The sequence below is a fragment of the Labrus mixtus genome, chromosome 21 (genome assembly GCF_963584025.1).
Source record: "Labrus mixtus chromosome 21, fLabMix1.1, whole genome shotgun sequence".
In the NCBI taxonomy this organism is placed as follows: Eukaryota; Metazoa; Chordata; class Actinopteri; order Labriformes; family Labridae; genus Labrus; species Labrus mixtus.
Genome location: NC_083632.1, coordinates 4,937,685 through 4,953,864, shown reverse-complemented (window position 1 = coordinate 4,953,864; position 16,180 = coordinate 4,937,685). Strand labels below are relative to the sequence as shown.

The 16,180-nt window shown below is 41.7% G+C and overlaps 1 protein-coding gene across 1 annotated transcript in view; it reads left to right on the top strand.

The window, feature by feature from the left end:
- The first annotated feature begins 541 nt into the window (after positions 1-541).
- The window catches only part of LOC132955123 (heparan sulfate glucosamine 3-O-sulfotransferase 3A1-like), a 34,869-nt gene continuing 19,230 nt past the window's right edge, over positions 542-16,180 (top strand). Inside the window, exon 1 of the mRNA XM_061027811.1 lies at positions 542-1,415. Coding sequence (XP_060883794.1) covers positions 859-1,415 — 557 coding nt within the window. The 5' untranslated portion in view covers positions 542-858. The remainder of the gene's footprint in view (positions 1,416-16,180) is intronic.

Here is a 16,180-nt window from a genome sequence, read left to right as displayed (position 1 = left end):
AACTTCAATGTATTTGTTCATACTTTTCGTCTATAAATTCATGATTGCGCAAATTAAAAAGTTTATAGTGACTACAGTTCAGTAATTGACTAAAAAAATTGAAAATAAATGTTATGAAATGTGGGAACATATCTTTTGTCATGACTCTTAGTACATTTGTTTAAATGTCCTTGCAACATTTTTTCCACTGTAAACATTATAAAAACGTGATTTTGTGATTGACCACTATGAAAAAATATGTTAACAGAAAGAAAAAAATGTAAAAGTGGACTTAAATAAATTAAAGTTATTGGGTTATTTTGGTTATATCTCTGTAAATTATTGTACTGACGTCACATATAGTTAAAACAATATTTAGTACCCTACATAGTAATTGCTCTTATTTTACTGGGATGTTCTGTGTCTCAGTGTCCCGCCCACCTGGCATCTGATTGGCTCCTTGTCTTGTACTCTCCTCATCACATTGGTCAGGGAGATGTCTGTCAAGCCACCTGACGTGCGAGACAAGTTTACAACTCTATACACGTGCGGCTGGTACATCAGGGCTCGCGGTGGCATCCTACACAGAGGAAGGACAGAGGAGAGACCTTATCACCTGAGGCAAACAAACATCGGTGGACACTGTGGGACTTTTGTTTTCGCAGTTTCCGGTCACTTTTGGACGTCCTTACCTGAGTGCAGCAGGTATCATTTGGCACTTTCTTTTTTGGGGGGAGGTGAAAAGACAGGTGTTACCATCCACAGCAGCAAACTGTGGTAGAAGACTCAATTTCCGTTTTTTTTTTTTAATGGCAAGAAGTCTCGGTTATGTGTGCCTAGCATGGCTGTGGCTCCTGCACCGACCACCCAGGGACCGGTATGGCTTTTAGCCGCATCAGTAAACTGGACCCCCCGTCCCGAGGCATCTTCAGGAGAGCGGCGGTCATGCTGTGCTCCCTCCTCACCTCCCTTCTCCTCCTGCACTGCCTCACGGAGCGCTGCAGCACCTCCTCGCCGGTGAAAGCGTCCTCCAGCCGGGTTGAGGGACATCACAATGAGGACTTAGGAGGGTCGATAAGGAGTAAAAGACTGCTTTATGAATGGACAGCCGGGTCGGAGCTGACAGGCTACGGGGCTTCCAGGCGCTCCTCGCGGGTTCTCGCGGATGAGCAGACGCTGGAGCAGCCCGAGGAGTCTTTCATGTTGCCGCCTCCGGATTTAGTTGCCTCCAGGAAAGTGTCGCCCAGGTTCGCAGGTAAACTCAGTCCGCTCGGGGAGGGGAGCAAGAAGCTGCCACAGGCTCTCATCATCGGGGTGAAGAAAGGGGGGACCCGGGCCCTGCTGGAGTTTCTCCGGGTTCATCCGGACATCAGAGCCGTGGGAGCGGAGCCGCACTTCTTCGACCGAAACTATGACAACGGACTGGAGTGGTACAGGTAAATATTGAATTAATTTGCTACTTAAAGGAGTTAAAACGAGACGCAAATCCTGAAAATTGTTTATATTACTGACTTACTTTAAAGTATTTACAGGTGGTTTATTAACATCCCTGTGAAAACTTCTATTATCGCTAGTTAAATGCCACCATGATGGATCGTGTTTGTCCAACTTTTTTATTCAACCTGCTGCGACATCTCTGATAAAGATTAGTGTGCATAACCCAGATATCTTTACTCAACATCTTAGCTTTTTACCGAGCCGGCTTAATTGCTGTTGGATGAAGAAACACCGCGGACAAGCCTGTTGATTTATTACGCCACATTAAGCCTGACTTCATTAGATGTTATCAGGCTGCTCATTTTGTTGCACATTTTAGGGTTGACTGCACCTTTGTTACCCTCGTCTGGGCTGTGGTGGAATACATTTACGGCTTGATTTTGCTGGTTAATAAGACGAGGATGCATCTCAACATTCATGAAAGTTAATTTAATTTAAGTTTTAGTGGGATTACTTTTCTGCAGATCACTGTGATGTCTAAGCATAAGTAGCCTTAACACACATGTTCACTCTCAGTAGAACTTTTGGAGAAGTTTTTTTTAGATTAATTTTCTGCACTTCTTAACACACTTGACTTATGAGTAAATATTAAGAGCATATTTGTCCTACTGTCAAAATAAAAATCCTGAAACCCTTTTTTTTTTTTTTTTTTACAAGTTACAGAAAACTAAAATGAGCTTGTAATCAAAAAACTAAAACATGTTTTGCTTGTTAAAAATCAAAACCTATTTTGTCCATGTGCTGACTAATGAAAAAGGTTCATCAGTCTTAATTTACACAAGTAATTACAATCTAATTACAATTTTTTACCACAAATAAATGTCAGAAGTTTTCAAACTTTTTAAAAGTTTTACGAGTTTATTTCACTCAGGAACATAATTTAATACACCAAACTCTGGATAATACTATGCAAATATTCCCTTTCTTAGAAAACCTGCTGGCTATAAACTAATATACATCATGTCAAACCATTTTTACTGAATTTTTAGTGTTAATTAGTTTTTATATGATATATTAGTCTGAATCACAGACCCAGTTTTAATCTTGCCTTGACACAAGACAAACTTCAGAAACACTACCACATGAACATTGCCTCTCCCTCATTGCTCCATCTCCTTATGGAGGAGGTTTGTGCTGCTTTTCCTCGCTCAAGTTGAATTTTTGTGATCGATATCATCTGTCACGGCGAGTGTGTGTGTGTGTGTGTGTGTGTGTGTGTGAGTGTTGTGTGTTCACATTTCCACAGGCCCGTGGGGAATAATGGCTCTCCCTCTCAGTGGTTCTCTGTCTAATGGGGCATTGCCGACATCGCAGCTCTGTTATTAAGAAGGATTAGGGCCATAATGAAAGGTTACCTGAGTGTCTCTGGAGGTATAATTCACCTTTTGATTGAGTTAACACTACACACAGCACCCTCTAAAAGCCTGGAGACAAAACTTTTACTCTCCCTATCCGACAACTCCCTCCATGCCCTTCTCGCTCCCCCTCCTCTCCTCCCCCACAAACACTCTGGCTCTCCACCATCTCCCACTCACACACCTCCCTCTTTGTGCCTCTCTGAGAGTGAACACTCTCTTTTCCCCATCACTCTTTCACACCCTTCTGTTTACCTATTCATCCATTGTGGGGTTTTATATCCAAGAGGGTCCCATCCATCCCAAGGAGTTGCCAAGATTCTCTGGAATTTGGACCGTGCCTCCAAGGACGGACCTTTAGTGCCGGTTTCCTCTTAATGCCGTCCATTTAAAGAACACAAGGACCCTTGAAATGAAAAGAGGAATAAATAACTGTTACAACAGCGTGGCCCACTTTGTAGGAGTTCATCTTGTCCGCTCTCCTCAACAACGCCTGAGAGTTTTCTCTCTGACGGTTTTTCTGCGGAAGCTTTTGATTGAGTCGCATTTATCTGAAGTTGTTGGTGTTGTTGTGTTGTTCTTCTAAAGTGCTTGTTGAAACTAGGAAATCAGCCCGATTGCATCTTAAATTTAACTAAATCACCACAAGCTGTACTTCCCCCCCGAGACACTGTCATGTATCAATGCTTTTAAGAGACGACATGTTGGATGTGCTCGAGTTGAAGAACAAACTCCACACAAGCCTCGAACGTGATAAAAACTCAATAATCGCGTCCTTAATATGAAGAACACTAAAATACTATCTTTAGATGTTTGCAGAAAAGAGGCTAAGGATTGAAAACTGAGGCGTTAAAAGTTTAAGAATGAACAACAAAGACAAGGATCTCCACAGAAGCCCAGGAATGGCTTAAAACTCAAAAATACTTTACCTTTAAAATTAAAATTATAATAATAAATACCGCTTGTTTATGTTTGTAGAAAACAACGGCAGGAAGGAAAGAAGTTGAGGAATGAACTTCCAAATACGACGAGTACTACTCAAAAAAATAAAAAAATAATTAGCTTCACAACTGTCCAAAACAAGTTTTAAACTCAACATTGCTTAAAACTCAAAGACAGTCTTTATGTTTGTGGAGAACAAGTGCAGGTTTTAAAGTGACTGTGTGACGTTTTAGGAATAAAAGCTCTGCACATGCTCAGTAACTTCAAAATGATATTCTTTAAAAGCACATTGAGCTCACTGTAAAGCACACTGTGTTTATGTTTTTAATGGAGTATGCTATCCATATAAAATTGGACTTGATTCCAATTTTAATTAATAAAATATGTATTGAAATTTGTACAAAACAAGGGCGGGTTCAAGGCTGATTTGTAAAGTAAGGGAGCAAACTCTCAAATCCAAAGAAAGAGCTTCAAACATGTCCCCTACATGCTTGAAAATAAAAAGTGCTGTCCTTCTGAATTCAGAAATACAAGACTATCTTGATGTTTACAAAAAATAAAGGGCCAGGCTTAAATTTCAAAGCTCTCCCAAATACTAAAAAACCAAAATACTTCCAGGCTTGTCTAGAAGAAGAAGCTGAAAAAAAACAATGTGTTGATGCTTGAAGGAAACAAGTCCATGTTTGAAATCTAATATGTTTCAGTTCATGTATCAACTGTCAACAGCTAAGAACGACTTCACACACGTACCTGAATGTGCTGTAAAATATATTAAAGTAAAATAAAAACAATGTGTTTATGTTTGTTGGAAACAAGGCGAGTTTTCTGTGACTAATCACTGTATCCAATTAGCTTAAATTATGGGATTCCTTTCATTAGCAACAGTGAAGACTTCAAAACGTGGACGCTTCCGTCTCTGGAGACTCTTTGTTTATTTGTCAAGGCCGATACACGTCCTCAGCGTGAATCACTCGTCTCCGTCCCTGTGGGAACGCGTGGAACAAACTTTTAACACCTCTAAGCTCTTAATGTGACGTGGCAGCATCTCCAGCCCTCCTTCTTTTCCCAGCTTTTTCTCTGAATTACACTTGTCTTCTTCGTCATGGGAATTTTCCATCAAACCGGCCCCTGAAGTCGCACACCACCCAAAGCTAGGACGCAAAAAAAAAAGAAATCTGTAATTTATTGAGACGGATAAAAGTTGTCGTTTTGACAGCACGGCTGTCGCGGCATGAAACATTGGTAGCTTTAAACTTTTATGTTTCCAAAGACTCCAAACAGTCGGGTAAAAAAAAAAAGTCATATTAAAATCTTAGTGACAACTTTAAATCGTTTTTTTCACATCTTAGTGAGTTCTTCGGGGTGTTGAGGATGATTGTAGCTCTCTGAATTCTTCCTTTTTTCTGCTCTTTAGTTCCTCAAGACTTTAAGGCCTTTTGTCAAACAGGAAACCAACACCGGACCCAATCGCCCGCTCAGTCAGTGTTACATTTCACTACACATTTCTCTGCGGTGTACCCGTATAATCACATACAACCTATTAGGCTTTTGTTGTGGAAATGGACACTCAGAGTGAACAAGGAGGTCAAGCACAAACACTGTGGACTAAAGCAGAGGTCCATGCTGCAGAGCGGTCGGTATTGTGTTTTCGGACTACTTGGGTTACTGAACGGCCGGCTTTCACCTGTCTAGACCCAGCTGCGGTCCCCGTTTGAAGTGTGTAGACCGGTTGGATTAGCCTTCACCAGATCCCTTAATGGGTTAATTATCCTTCCTAAAAACATGTCTGACCTGTTAACACAAGGGCAGTGTGCCACCGACCCCCGACTGGTGCGTATTTATCCAGACAAACAGTCAAGAGTACGAGCAGGGATACACGTATCAGTTCCTGTTATATTCACCACTAAACATCTAAAACAAATAACCACTTTGAAAAATGAAACAATAAAATATTCAGAAAATAATTTTAAAAAAAAGAACAGGGAGTTTATGTCAGGAAAACTTTTGTGTAAACTCCAGATTTTCTTTAAATGTTTTTCTCTGTGTTTGCGGAACTTAAAAAGCAAATGAAAAGAAAACGCACAGTTGGAAAAAAAAATCTGAAAATTGACATTTAATTCGGGGGGTTTTCCCTCCCTAGAAAACTGGCCGTATTTGAAAGGACATTTTGCAAAGGGTATTAAAAAACGGAGTCTGAATCATGAAAGAGTAAGTCGGGGTCAGAGAGCGGCAGGGTGGATCTGATCTGTGTTTCCCGACTGTTGGGTGGTCTGTGAGGCAAGACGGCTTCGAAAGCGGAGAATCAAAATTCAAAATACCTACTTCAATAACAATAATGAATGAATGTCATGTTGTCTTCATTAGTAATCAGAAGTTTTGTTCCTCATCAGGCTATAGAGTGGGGTTTCTTTTCACACCCATATCGTGTTTAAAAAGGAAATAAATATTGCACACCCTAAATCTTCTGATGGTTAAAGTCTGAATTCACAAGGTTTTAATTTAGCTTTCTTCCAAGTTTCTGATTTGTTGGCTGTGTTCAGAGGTCGATGTTAATTGATTTGGTGGCAGAGTTTTAAACATCTCGCCGTGTTGCGCTCCCATTTGGATGTTTCACTCGCGAGCGTGAAGGGGCTCGGAGGAGGAGCGGTGGAAAGCATGACACGACTCTGAAAGGGAGAGGCTGGATGTGAACAGTGAAGTAATGACAGAACAAGCTGCGTGACGTGTTCGACTGTAAAATAAAAAAAAGTTGTACATGCATGTGGACAAGTGCTTCACCATGTAGTCATGGCAAAAACCACATACCAACAAGAGGCCAGATTTAACAGTGACCCCTGTGTGTGTGTGTGTGTGTGTGTGTGTGTGTGTCCATATTTATGTGAACATGCAAACTGTAAGCACCTTCAGTGTATTTTGGCGCTCGCTGCTGCCCTTGGATGTAGTTTAGTCAGGAATAAATGAATGACGTGTTGCCCAGCGATTTGAATAAAGTACGTAAATTAAAAATTAAAGAATGCATGTTGTTCAATGTAAACCTGGTTTTCCATTAAAGTCAGAATTTGTCAGTAGGAACATGTTTTCTGACTTGCTTGTGACCACTAGATGTCTGCTGTTTAACATCGAACGGACACAATCATGTTATTTTTGGCCGTCACAATTTTGGTTTTAACTATTTATTTTGAGTGTCGTTAAGTTTTTTACCCCCTACTCAGTTTCCTACAGATTGTATACCAACTCTAAAACACCTCATTGAACTTATGTAAGAACTATAAACAATCTATAGATTTTTGGATGACATGTTATTGCTATAGCGAGTATAATTTTCCCCGCGTGAATCCCTAAAATGTATCTCCAGTTAGACTTTGAAAGGAGCCATTTGTTTTGGGGCATTCCTCCACAGGCGCGGGCGAGATTTTAAAAACAGATTTCACCTTAATTGCTCCCCTGGTTGTTTTAGCCTGTTCCGACACTTCATTGGAAAATACAAGCAGAAATGAAATATTCTTAAATCTCCCTTAAATACGGCGGTGGAGGCTAAGTTTCTAACGTAGAGGATGTGATTCATCATGAACTAGGAAGTCGGAATTTGATTTTTTTCCAGAAGAAAAAAGGTTTTCTACACTGAGATGAGATTCCCATTATAGGTCTACCTTCATGTGTTTTAGAAAATAAAACTTCTCTTGCTGGGGAGCCTCAGAATGTCTTAACTCACTGAATGGTAGATTAGTTAAAAATGCATTTTCATAGAGTCTTTTTTACTTAATGGAGTATTTAGAGGGTCTGTTTTGTTTTCCGGAGCTCAACCACATCCGCACGCTTAGGAAACAGGTTTGCGGATGGCAGGTGTAGTTGAGAGGACTGACGGAGGTGGGTGTAGGGGGTCACGTTCGGGGGTTGTAGAGGGCACACACACACACACACACACACACACACACACACACAGCGGACGTAACGTGATCACCATCCTGAGCATGAGCCCGGAGCTGCCTTTGGATTGTGAAAGTGATTATCAGGGAGTATAATTGTAAAACCAGGACCCTCACCTCCTGCTGTAAGCATGCAACCCACCCATGGCTGTAGTCTCCCCCCTCCTCCTTGCCAACTCCTTGACCTCTGCCACCCCCACCACCAACATCTTTGCGTACCCTCAGCAGCTGACCCTTGGAGGCCCCGTGCAAGGGAGGCAGATAGAAGCAAAGGGGGCTATCCAAAGCAGTGCCTGTCAGCAGCTGCCCTCTGGCATCCTGGGAATCTGCCCCCCGATGGGTGAGTGAGGACAGGGAGCAGGTGCAGGGCGCTCTGTAGACACCACCTGGATCTCCACCAGGCACTCACACCTGATGTATTCACCTGACACACCTAAAAAAAGAGCTGTTTGTTGACTGCTTGAAACCTAGCAATGAAGAAGCCAAAAGGTCCGCTTCATACAAATATTCCAGGCCTCAGGGATCGGGAACTCCAGGAGCTTTGATGAGCATGTGCAGAAAGGGAGAATGATTGATCACGGTCAGGGGGGGGTCACCCACGGGGCTGCCAAAGATTTTGCCACCCTCAGAGTTCACAATGCCAGCAGATGGTACTGTAACTTTAAGATCAGGTTACATTGTTTCTAGGATTCAGTTGTTTGTTCACTTTTGGGTTTGTGTGTACTCTATAGGCAGAAACCTGTTTGACCTCATCGTCTCTAAGACGCACTGAGCTTAGCAGCTGTTGGTCTTTTTATGAGGTATTAGCTTGTACTTTATGAAGCATTTATTCAGGGATTCATATTGCTGAAGGAGAGCTTGAGGTTACTTTTTTATGTCCTTGAGGGTACAAAACACCAGAGATGTTCTGATAAGGATAACAGGGATAGACATGCCTCTTATACAGGATTAAACATAGAATCAAGTAACATAGAGTACACCAATCTCCAATCTGATAATTTTTTTTAGAATTTGAAAAAAGGAAATTTTTGTTCCAAGATAAATAAATTTGTTGTTACTCACTTCATGGCTTTCTTGTCACATCACATACTTGTAGAACCGCCCACCTAGCGGGCGAGAAAGGAATCCTACCGCTGCGAGCTGTGGAGAAGTTGCCGGTCTAAGTTGTTGTCAACCTTTTTTTAACCAGATTTATTTTTTTTAGATTTTAAACGAAAGGCAGTTTTTGTTCAATTGTCTCCACTTACAGACGAGGAGACAGGTCCGGGTTGTGCTTCTACAGAGTCCCATCTGAGAAATAAATAAACAGGGAGGACGAGATTGTGGATTAATGCTGTTAGACGTCCGTTTAATAACGTTAACTAAGTAGCACTCGGCTATGATTTCATGATAGGCTTTTTGCCCTTCATTTCCCAAATGGCAGCATTGTTGACCCAGCCACATTTAAATACCTAAAGCTGTCCTCACTTCTGTTGTTTTTTATTCTGGGCGCGATGTTAGGGAAAAGATTCTCCTCTAGATATTGTTATAAGAACTTTGCTGTTTTTAGCCTTTTGAATAATTTCCTGTTCCTTAAGTGTTCCTCCCTCACCGAAATAAACACCCAGTAAATATAAACCGTTAAAACCCATGACTCACTGATGCTCATTAAGAGCCACAAAAGAAATGCGTTTTTTGAGTAATTGTTATATATTCCAACATTTTTCGCAGTTATGCTCCAACATTAATATTAAAAAATCAAAGATATTACTTTAGCAGTCATGTTTTATTAACTTATTTACCATCAGTCATGTCACATCAGAATAGATTGTACAATATACAGCTGCTGTTTACTTTTCTGGTGTTGGAGGGCGTGTGGGCCAATTTGGAAATTCAGTCAAGTGTTGTGTGGAAAAGAAATCTGAAGATCTCTGAATTAAGTATTTATTGCCCTGTTGAGCTTCCATGCATTGCAATGGTTTCTATCATGTTATCCTCTCTGAAGTCGAGATGTTTGACCTTTTCGAGACAATACAGTTTCAAGGTGTGCCCTTTAATGTTCCATTTTCAGGTGATATACCTGAAGTCCTTCTCTGGTGCAGTCGTTTTTCGAGCATTGCCCGTGAATGTCAGTGATGTTTATTTTCTCGGAACTTCATGGAAACCTGCCAGATAATGTTTTCTTACAACACAGCAGTTCTGCCTCCAGGCGCTTTACAAGCAGTATGACTGAAATGGAAAAAAAGAAAGAATGGTGTTTGCAATTTTCCTCCTGCTCTGTATTTCTATTCCTCAATGTTTTAGTTTTTTCTTCTCCTTCTTCTTCTTGGCAACCCAAGGTCGATGGAAGTGTTATCCTTCCACAAACAAAGAGAGACTGTAACCCTATCATTTGGCACCGAGTAGCCAAGGGGGTTTATTCTACACTTTTTCCAGCTCGCTTTCGTAGAAGTGAGCTAAACAAACCACAAGAAACAACCTTCAGAATTCATGCATATCAAGACTTTCAGAGGATTTGCCAGAGTGCTTTAGGATTTGAGAAACGTGCGGCCAAACCCATGTTATTTGGGCACAGAAGGGCTTGGTAGATGATGTATGGATGGAGCATGTACGCGTAACAGCCCTCAGTGGTGCGGATTGGCAGGGTAAACCAACGCCTCAGCTTGATGGATCTCTCTTTCCCATCTCACAGGCAACAGCTTTATCACAGGACAGGGAGAGCGCTCCATATTTTCCACCGGAGAGAAAAAGACGGAGACAGACAGAGGGAGAGAGAGAGAGAGAGAGAGAGAGGGAGAACCACAGCTACGGAAAGCCTGGGAACCAATAAAAAAATAAGGAAGCCCTCTCCTCTTGGGTCCTCCATTTTCCGTTCCAACTTTTGTATTTTCTTTAAAATACATCAGCCACATTTTCATTTACTTTCTGTCCTGTATTTCATTTCCATGTATTTAAAAAAAAAACACACTAAGTGTTTACTACTCTGGGAAGACAGAGTTTCATCTTTCCAGCACTTCACTTCCCTGCACTCAGCAGGAAACTCTTTTCAAGGGGCGTTTTTTTTTTTAAGGCTTACAGGCCAAACATGGGATTGTCTCCCTCTCTGCTCCTCCGCTTGAAGGCATGGACTCTGACACTCTTGCCATGTGTGCTATCTGCAGCTGCCTGTGTGGCGATAGGATGGCACCGAACGTCCTTTTTGTCTTGCTCCATCGGGGCTTGGCCTGTGCCAGTCGCCTTGGCAGAGTCTGAACTACAGACATGGGCCGAGGCAATGCCAGACGGCACCTCAGGCACAACCTCTATTTGACTGCCCAACCTCTGTCTCTGTGCACGGCTTTAAATCAAACTGCAGCTAAGCTTCAGTCACAAGTGTGTGTGTGGCTATTGGAGTCCATCTGAAATGAGGGATTGGCGTTTTTTTGGCAGGACCGAAGGAGGCCAACACGTTTTTCCCTCAGATGTCATTTTCAAGCTTTCAGCACTTCTACACCCTGAATATTTTGTGTATTCCTGCTCGATTAAGAACAAAGACGGTGGCGGTAGCAATGAGGGAAATAAAACATGTTGAAGATTAGGGTTTGGCAGTACTAAAGACCGTGACCAGAAATCCTGAGCAATTTTGTAAAATAGCTAATAATGGAGGTGTTGAACAGAGAGAGAATGACAGAGTGGCATTTAATCTGCCCTGAGAGCTATTTTATTCAAACAGGAGCACATGCAGATGTATTGCATGTGCGGTTTTTTGAAAAGCTACCTGTTTCCTCAAGTAGAAGTCCAGCTGTTCAAACAAACGCTTTAAATAAAGTCAATTGTAGTTTCAATTTGAAAAGGGTTGCACAGCACAAAAGAGCCATTGAAAGCGCTCCATGGCTGGATTTCTCTTTACAAATGATCAAGTGAGATGTATCAAAAAAATATTCCATGAACTCACAGAGAGCAGGTTTAGCTTTTATCTCAAATAAAAGACCAACACGACTCATTTAAATCATTGCTGCTGCATTTTTAATTTCCTTTAACGTTCAACTCATTCGCAGAAAAGACGGTCGACATCTATTACTGACTACCACCGGATGTCAGGCTGCTTGATTAAAGAGAGGGATGTCTTAGAAAATGAGTTTGCCACGCTGGACCCATTTATTGATAGATGGAGTGCAACAGCACAGCCTGCGTCTTTTTTTACATAAAGATGGAAGAGGGTGATAAAGGGTCTGTGTAGAGCTCAGGCCGTGATTGATAAGCCCACAGAGAAGTGCAAGGAAGCCACCCAGTAATTCAATTAATCTTAACCTGAACACTGGTAATTGCTACTGTAACTCGGCCTGACTGTACATTGGACAGGAGGAAGATTGCTGTCACAGGAACATGTCCAGTTAATAGAAGTAGGAAGGAACATCCTCGGTTCTCCGGAGCTCCTCTTCTTTTTTTTTTTTTTTTTCCCGTTATCCTTTTTCCTAAAGATGAGGATTTGCATGTTAATGAGAGAAACGGGGGAACAGATTTTCTTCATGTGTGGACCAGCTTGAGAGAAGTCAGGGATGAATCCTGGCAGGGAAATTATGGATGCAAAATCTCAGTGAAGCTTTTCATCGCTGTTTCTGAGGACATTTCTCACAATGCAGTTATGTAATCATCTGCAAAGAAAATGTCATATATAGGAATATGTGGAGAAATACGCTCATTCCTTTTTCTTGCCTGGAAGAAGCTGAAAAGATCCAAACCACTCTCATATCTAAAATCTCATATCCATACAATTTTAAGCTATAGCAAGCAGCTGGTTAGCTTAGCATTACGACTGAAACTAGGGGCTATATCTTGGCCTTACTAGATTAGTTTTTGTATGGATTAAAAATGAAATATATCATGTGAAAAGTGGAAATAGGGGTGCTGGTAGATCACAGATGGTAGATTAAAAAATGATGGATCCTCTATAGTAGGTGTCCGAAGGAAAGCCAATGCTGATGTGACTTAAACCAGCTCAACTGGTCGCAAAAAAAGTCCCAATGTTTGTAACTCTAGCAGAGAATGAGCTTACTTCCCATTGATGTCACCTTAATAACCAGTTTCCTTTTTAGAATTGATGTTGTTTCAAATTTTCTTCTAAATAGCATCAACCACAATAGGGTTTAAATCAACCATCTTTGTCAAATGTGGTGACTTTTGGGTCTAAAAAAAACCCCCAAGACTGAGACTTAGTGCAAAACTCAAGGCGTTAAAATGGCAGTTGACCCATCAGTAGGTGTGCTCATAGTTAGGTGTGTCAATTTCTTACCATCGGTGGAACAGAGCCAGTTTCCTCATGTTTCCATCTTTATGCTAAGCTAGGCTAACTGACTCCTGGTTTAAGACACAATTATGGTATTATTGTGTATGCTTAACTATAAAACTGTCCTCTTCAAAGGTATCATAGCAAGCGCCTACAAAACCACACTCCACACCTCAGCTTCACGTTCAAGCCTTTCTTCATTTTTTTTCAGCCACAAAACATAAACAGGTGTACTCTTTATTGGCTTCAGTGATCGAACCACGTCATTGTTTTTCTGTTCTTTTGTGTCCAGCACCTTTTAAAGCCTATAACAAAAGATATTTCATTGTTAGAAATCCTTTGAACATCCCCGAGATATTGATCCTATTGTTTCCTGTAAGAACACAACAGTGGTTTGGAGGTGTTGACCCGAGGAAGACAGGACTTCTTTATGGGCTGGTTTTTATGCGTCCTCTGGAAACTGGACACCTCGAGAACGGCGGATAAATCAAGTTTACAGTAAAATCTATTTTTCTTGCCCTTTGTTTGTCCCCGTCTTTCACCGCACCTATTTCTTCCCATCCTGCCCCCCATTTGAAGTGTGACAGAGTTGGATCTGGATCACCAGGCTTCAGAGTTAATGCAAATGTAAAAAAAAAAAAACTGACTTTGATATATCATACCTTGCGTTTCTTTCTGTAACACTGCAGTCGTTTTGTATTTTCGCAGCTGGCTAGTTCTGGGTCATCTACGGCCAGTTTGGGCTGAGGGTGTAACAACGTCGTTGAGCCTGTGGGACTTCACTTGAGCCCGAGTCATTTTCGACCGTCAAACATGTGGCAGGGCTGGGGCTTATTATGTCATTATGCTGTCAGTACGATTGTTTATCCCGACGTCTTCGTCTCACAATGTCACATCCTTCCCTTCAGTCATATCTTCAATAAGAGGAGGAAGCTGTTTATTCGGAGCCGACCACCAGCATAGACAGATGTACAAGATATAACATTCAAAGTCTTCTCTTTATCCACTTCAGCTCCCACAGCCACCTCCCTAAACACGCCCCCATCAATTATTAATCCAGCCAATTAGCAGGGCTGCATTATTCACCAGGAAGCTGTGATCACATCCATTAACGGCACCGCCTCGCCTCATTGTGGCTGTCCCAGGCGGCACTCACACAAAGACCCTCTACCCAGTCTACATATTAGACCAGGAAACCATGTTTCCAGTGCATTCATGAAGTTCTACTTAATTATGACATAATTATACTCTTTCAGGAAGAGATGCACGATATTCAATTGTTCCAAATGCCCTTAACTGGGTTAGGGTTCATAGATAAAAATGCAATTCTACTCATTATACTGTATAAACGGCAACAGCTTTCTTTGGCTCCACACCTTAGTTGCATCCTATCCTCATTCTCTGTCACCTTCCACTGTCTGTAACCAAGTCGTAAAATGCCCAATACACTATTTTAATACCAGAAGGTACACAAACTGATAAACATGACAGACTGACAAACGAGCATATGAATTAAAAAAGCAGCTTTAAAGCTTAAAAACCAACAAGAAACCCAGAAAATCACTCTTTGTATCCTGCTAATAAATCAACCAGCACCCCTCTGTCCAAAGATGTCCACTGATAAGGCATGAAGACAACATTATCAAGGCTGTGGACAAATTACTTCACATTACTATCAGTCGGCTAGATTGTATTGGTAGGACTGAGTTCAGGATTTATATAGTTCAGCTATAAGCAGTTTTACTACTCTGGTATCTTTTTAGCTGATTGTCTTACACTACTCCTGGAAAACAAATCGTGCTTCTGTAAGTACAGTCAGGGAATACAGCTTCTGAATGATCATTCTGCTTTTCATTGGACCACACAGGTAGCTGCATCAATACTCAAGTGCTTCATGGACATGTACTATACATTGCAGTCTGGTATTGTTAGAGTTTGTATGTTCAACATGATGCTCAAGATTTTGAACTCAATGTCACAAGACCAAGACGACCCCCAAATTTGTCTCAAACTTCCGCCAACGACCATGAACAATCCGACACAGTGTCATTAGTTCTGGATGAGAATCAAAAAGATATTCTGCCCTCCGTCTTTATCTCTGAAGAGGAAGTCATGTGTTTGCTGTCCTCCCACTGTTTCCCACAGCTCTCCAAACAGAGCGCCGGTCCTGATTGCTTGTCACTGGGATTTATAGACCCTCAAATCTCGGGAACAAAATCACTTCCTGTTGTTTTCCCCGTGTTTACCGGACACACACAGGCGGGCGGCCGCACATTTTCGATAAAGAGTGATTTATTTTCATTTGCTTATCTGCTTAATTGATGTCCCCCAGGCCTCCCTGGCAGCCATAATTTCATTACACAAACAATTTAGAGAAGTTTGATTAACACAAATGAGAGTTCAGGGCCCCCACAGGTTTCGCATGTTGCTCCTACACATCCTTCTCTACACATTGACTCTCTGTCGGGGCTCAGCCTTTGTAGCACACTCGTTAATAACCTTTCCTTTACAAAATAGATAGAAGCAAGAGATTTAAACGAGTACTCTATTAATCACAATGAATTGTTGTTTTTCAAACCTGCCTTCATCTTCAAAATGTCAAACTTCCTGTTGTTGTGTGAATCATGGTACTTTAATTTAACGTGCATTTCTCACCTTAATGGGCTATATTTCTGTAGAATGAGCAAATATGCTGCTGATTTAAAACCCCTGCCTTGAACCAGAGATTCTCATTATGGCCATTGAGACGCAACAGTATTGATTTTGTTGTTCAGGATTCACCACGAGCATTGATTTATGCCCCTTCTGAGACAACTGTGTGTAATTAGGCTCATATAGTCACGGGTTCACCCCACTATCACCTCAGCTGTAGACCTCCTCATTGATGATTCTGTGCTTTGGCTTCAACACACACACACACACACACACACACACACACACACACACACTTATATGCACTTATACACCCGCACAGACTCACACATGCATGCACAGACTGAGTGGCTGTCGTGGGCAGGTCTGTGTCTGACATACACATTTATTACATCATATTATTTTCCACTCAGCCCAGCAGCAGCAGCAGCAGCAGCAGCAGCAGCAGCAGCAGCAGCAGCAGCAGCAGCAGCAGCAGCAGCAGCAGCAGCAGCAGCAGCGGTGAATATGCTCTTTCACCGCCCTGTTTTTCGCTCTTATGTTTCTCCTCTCTCTCTTGTATCCAACTGGCTTTTAAAACAAGG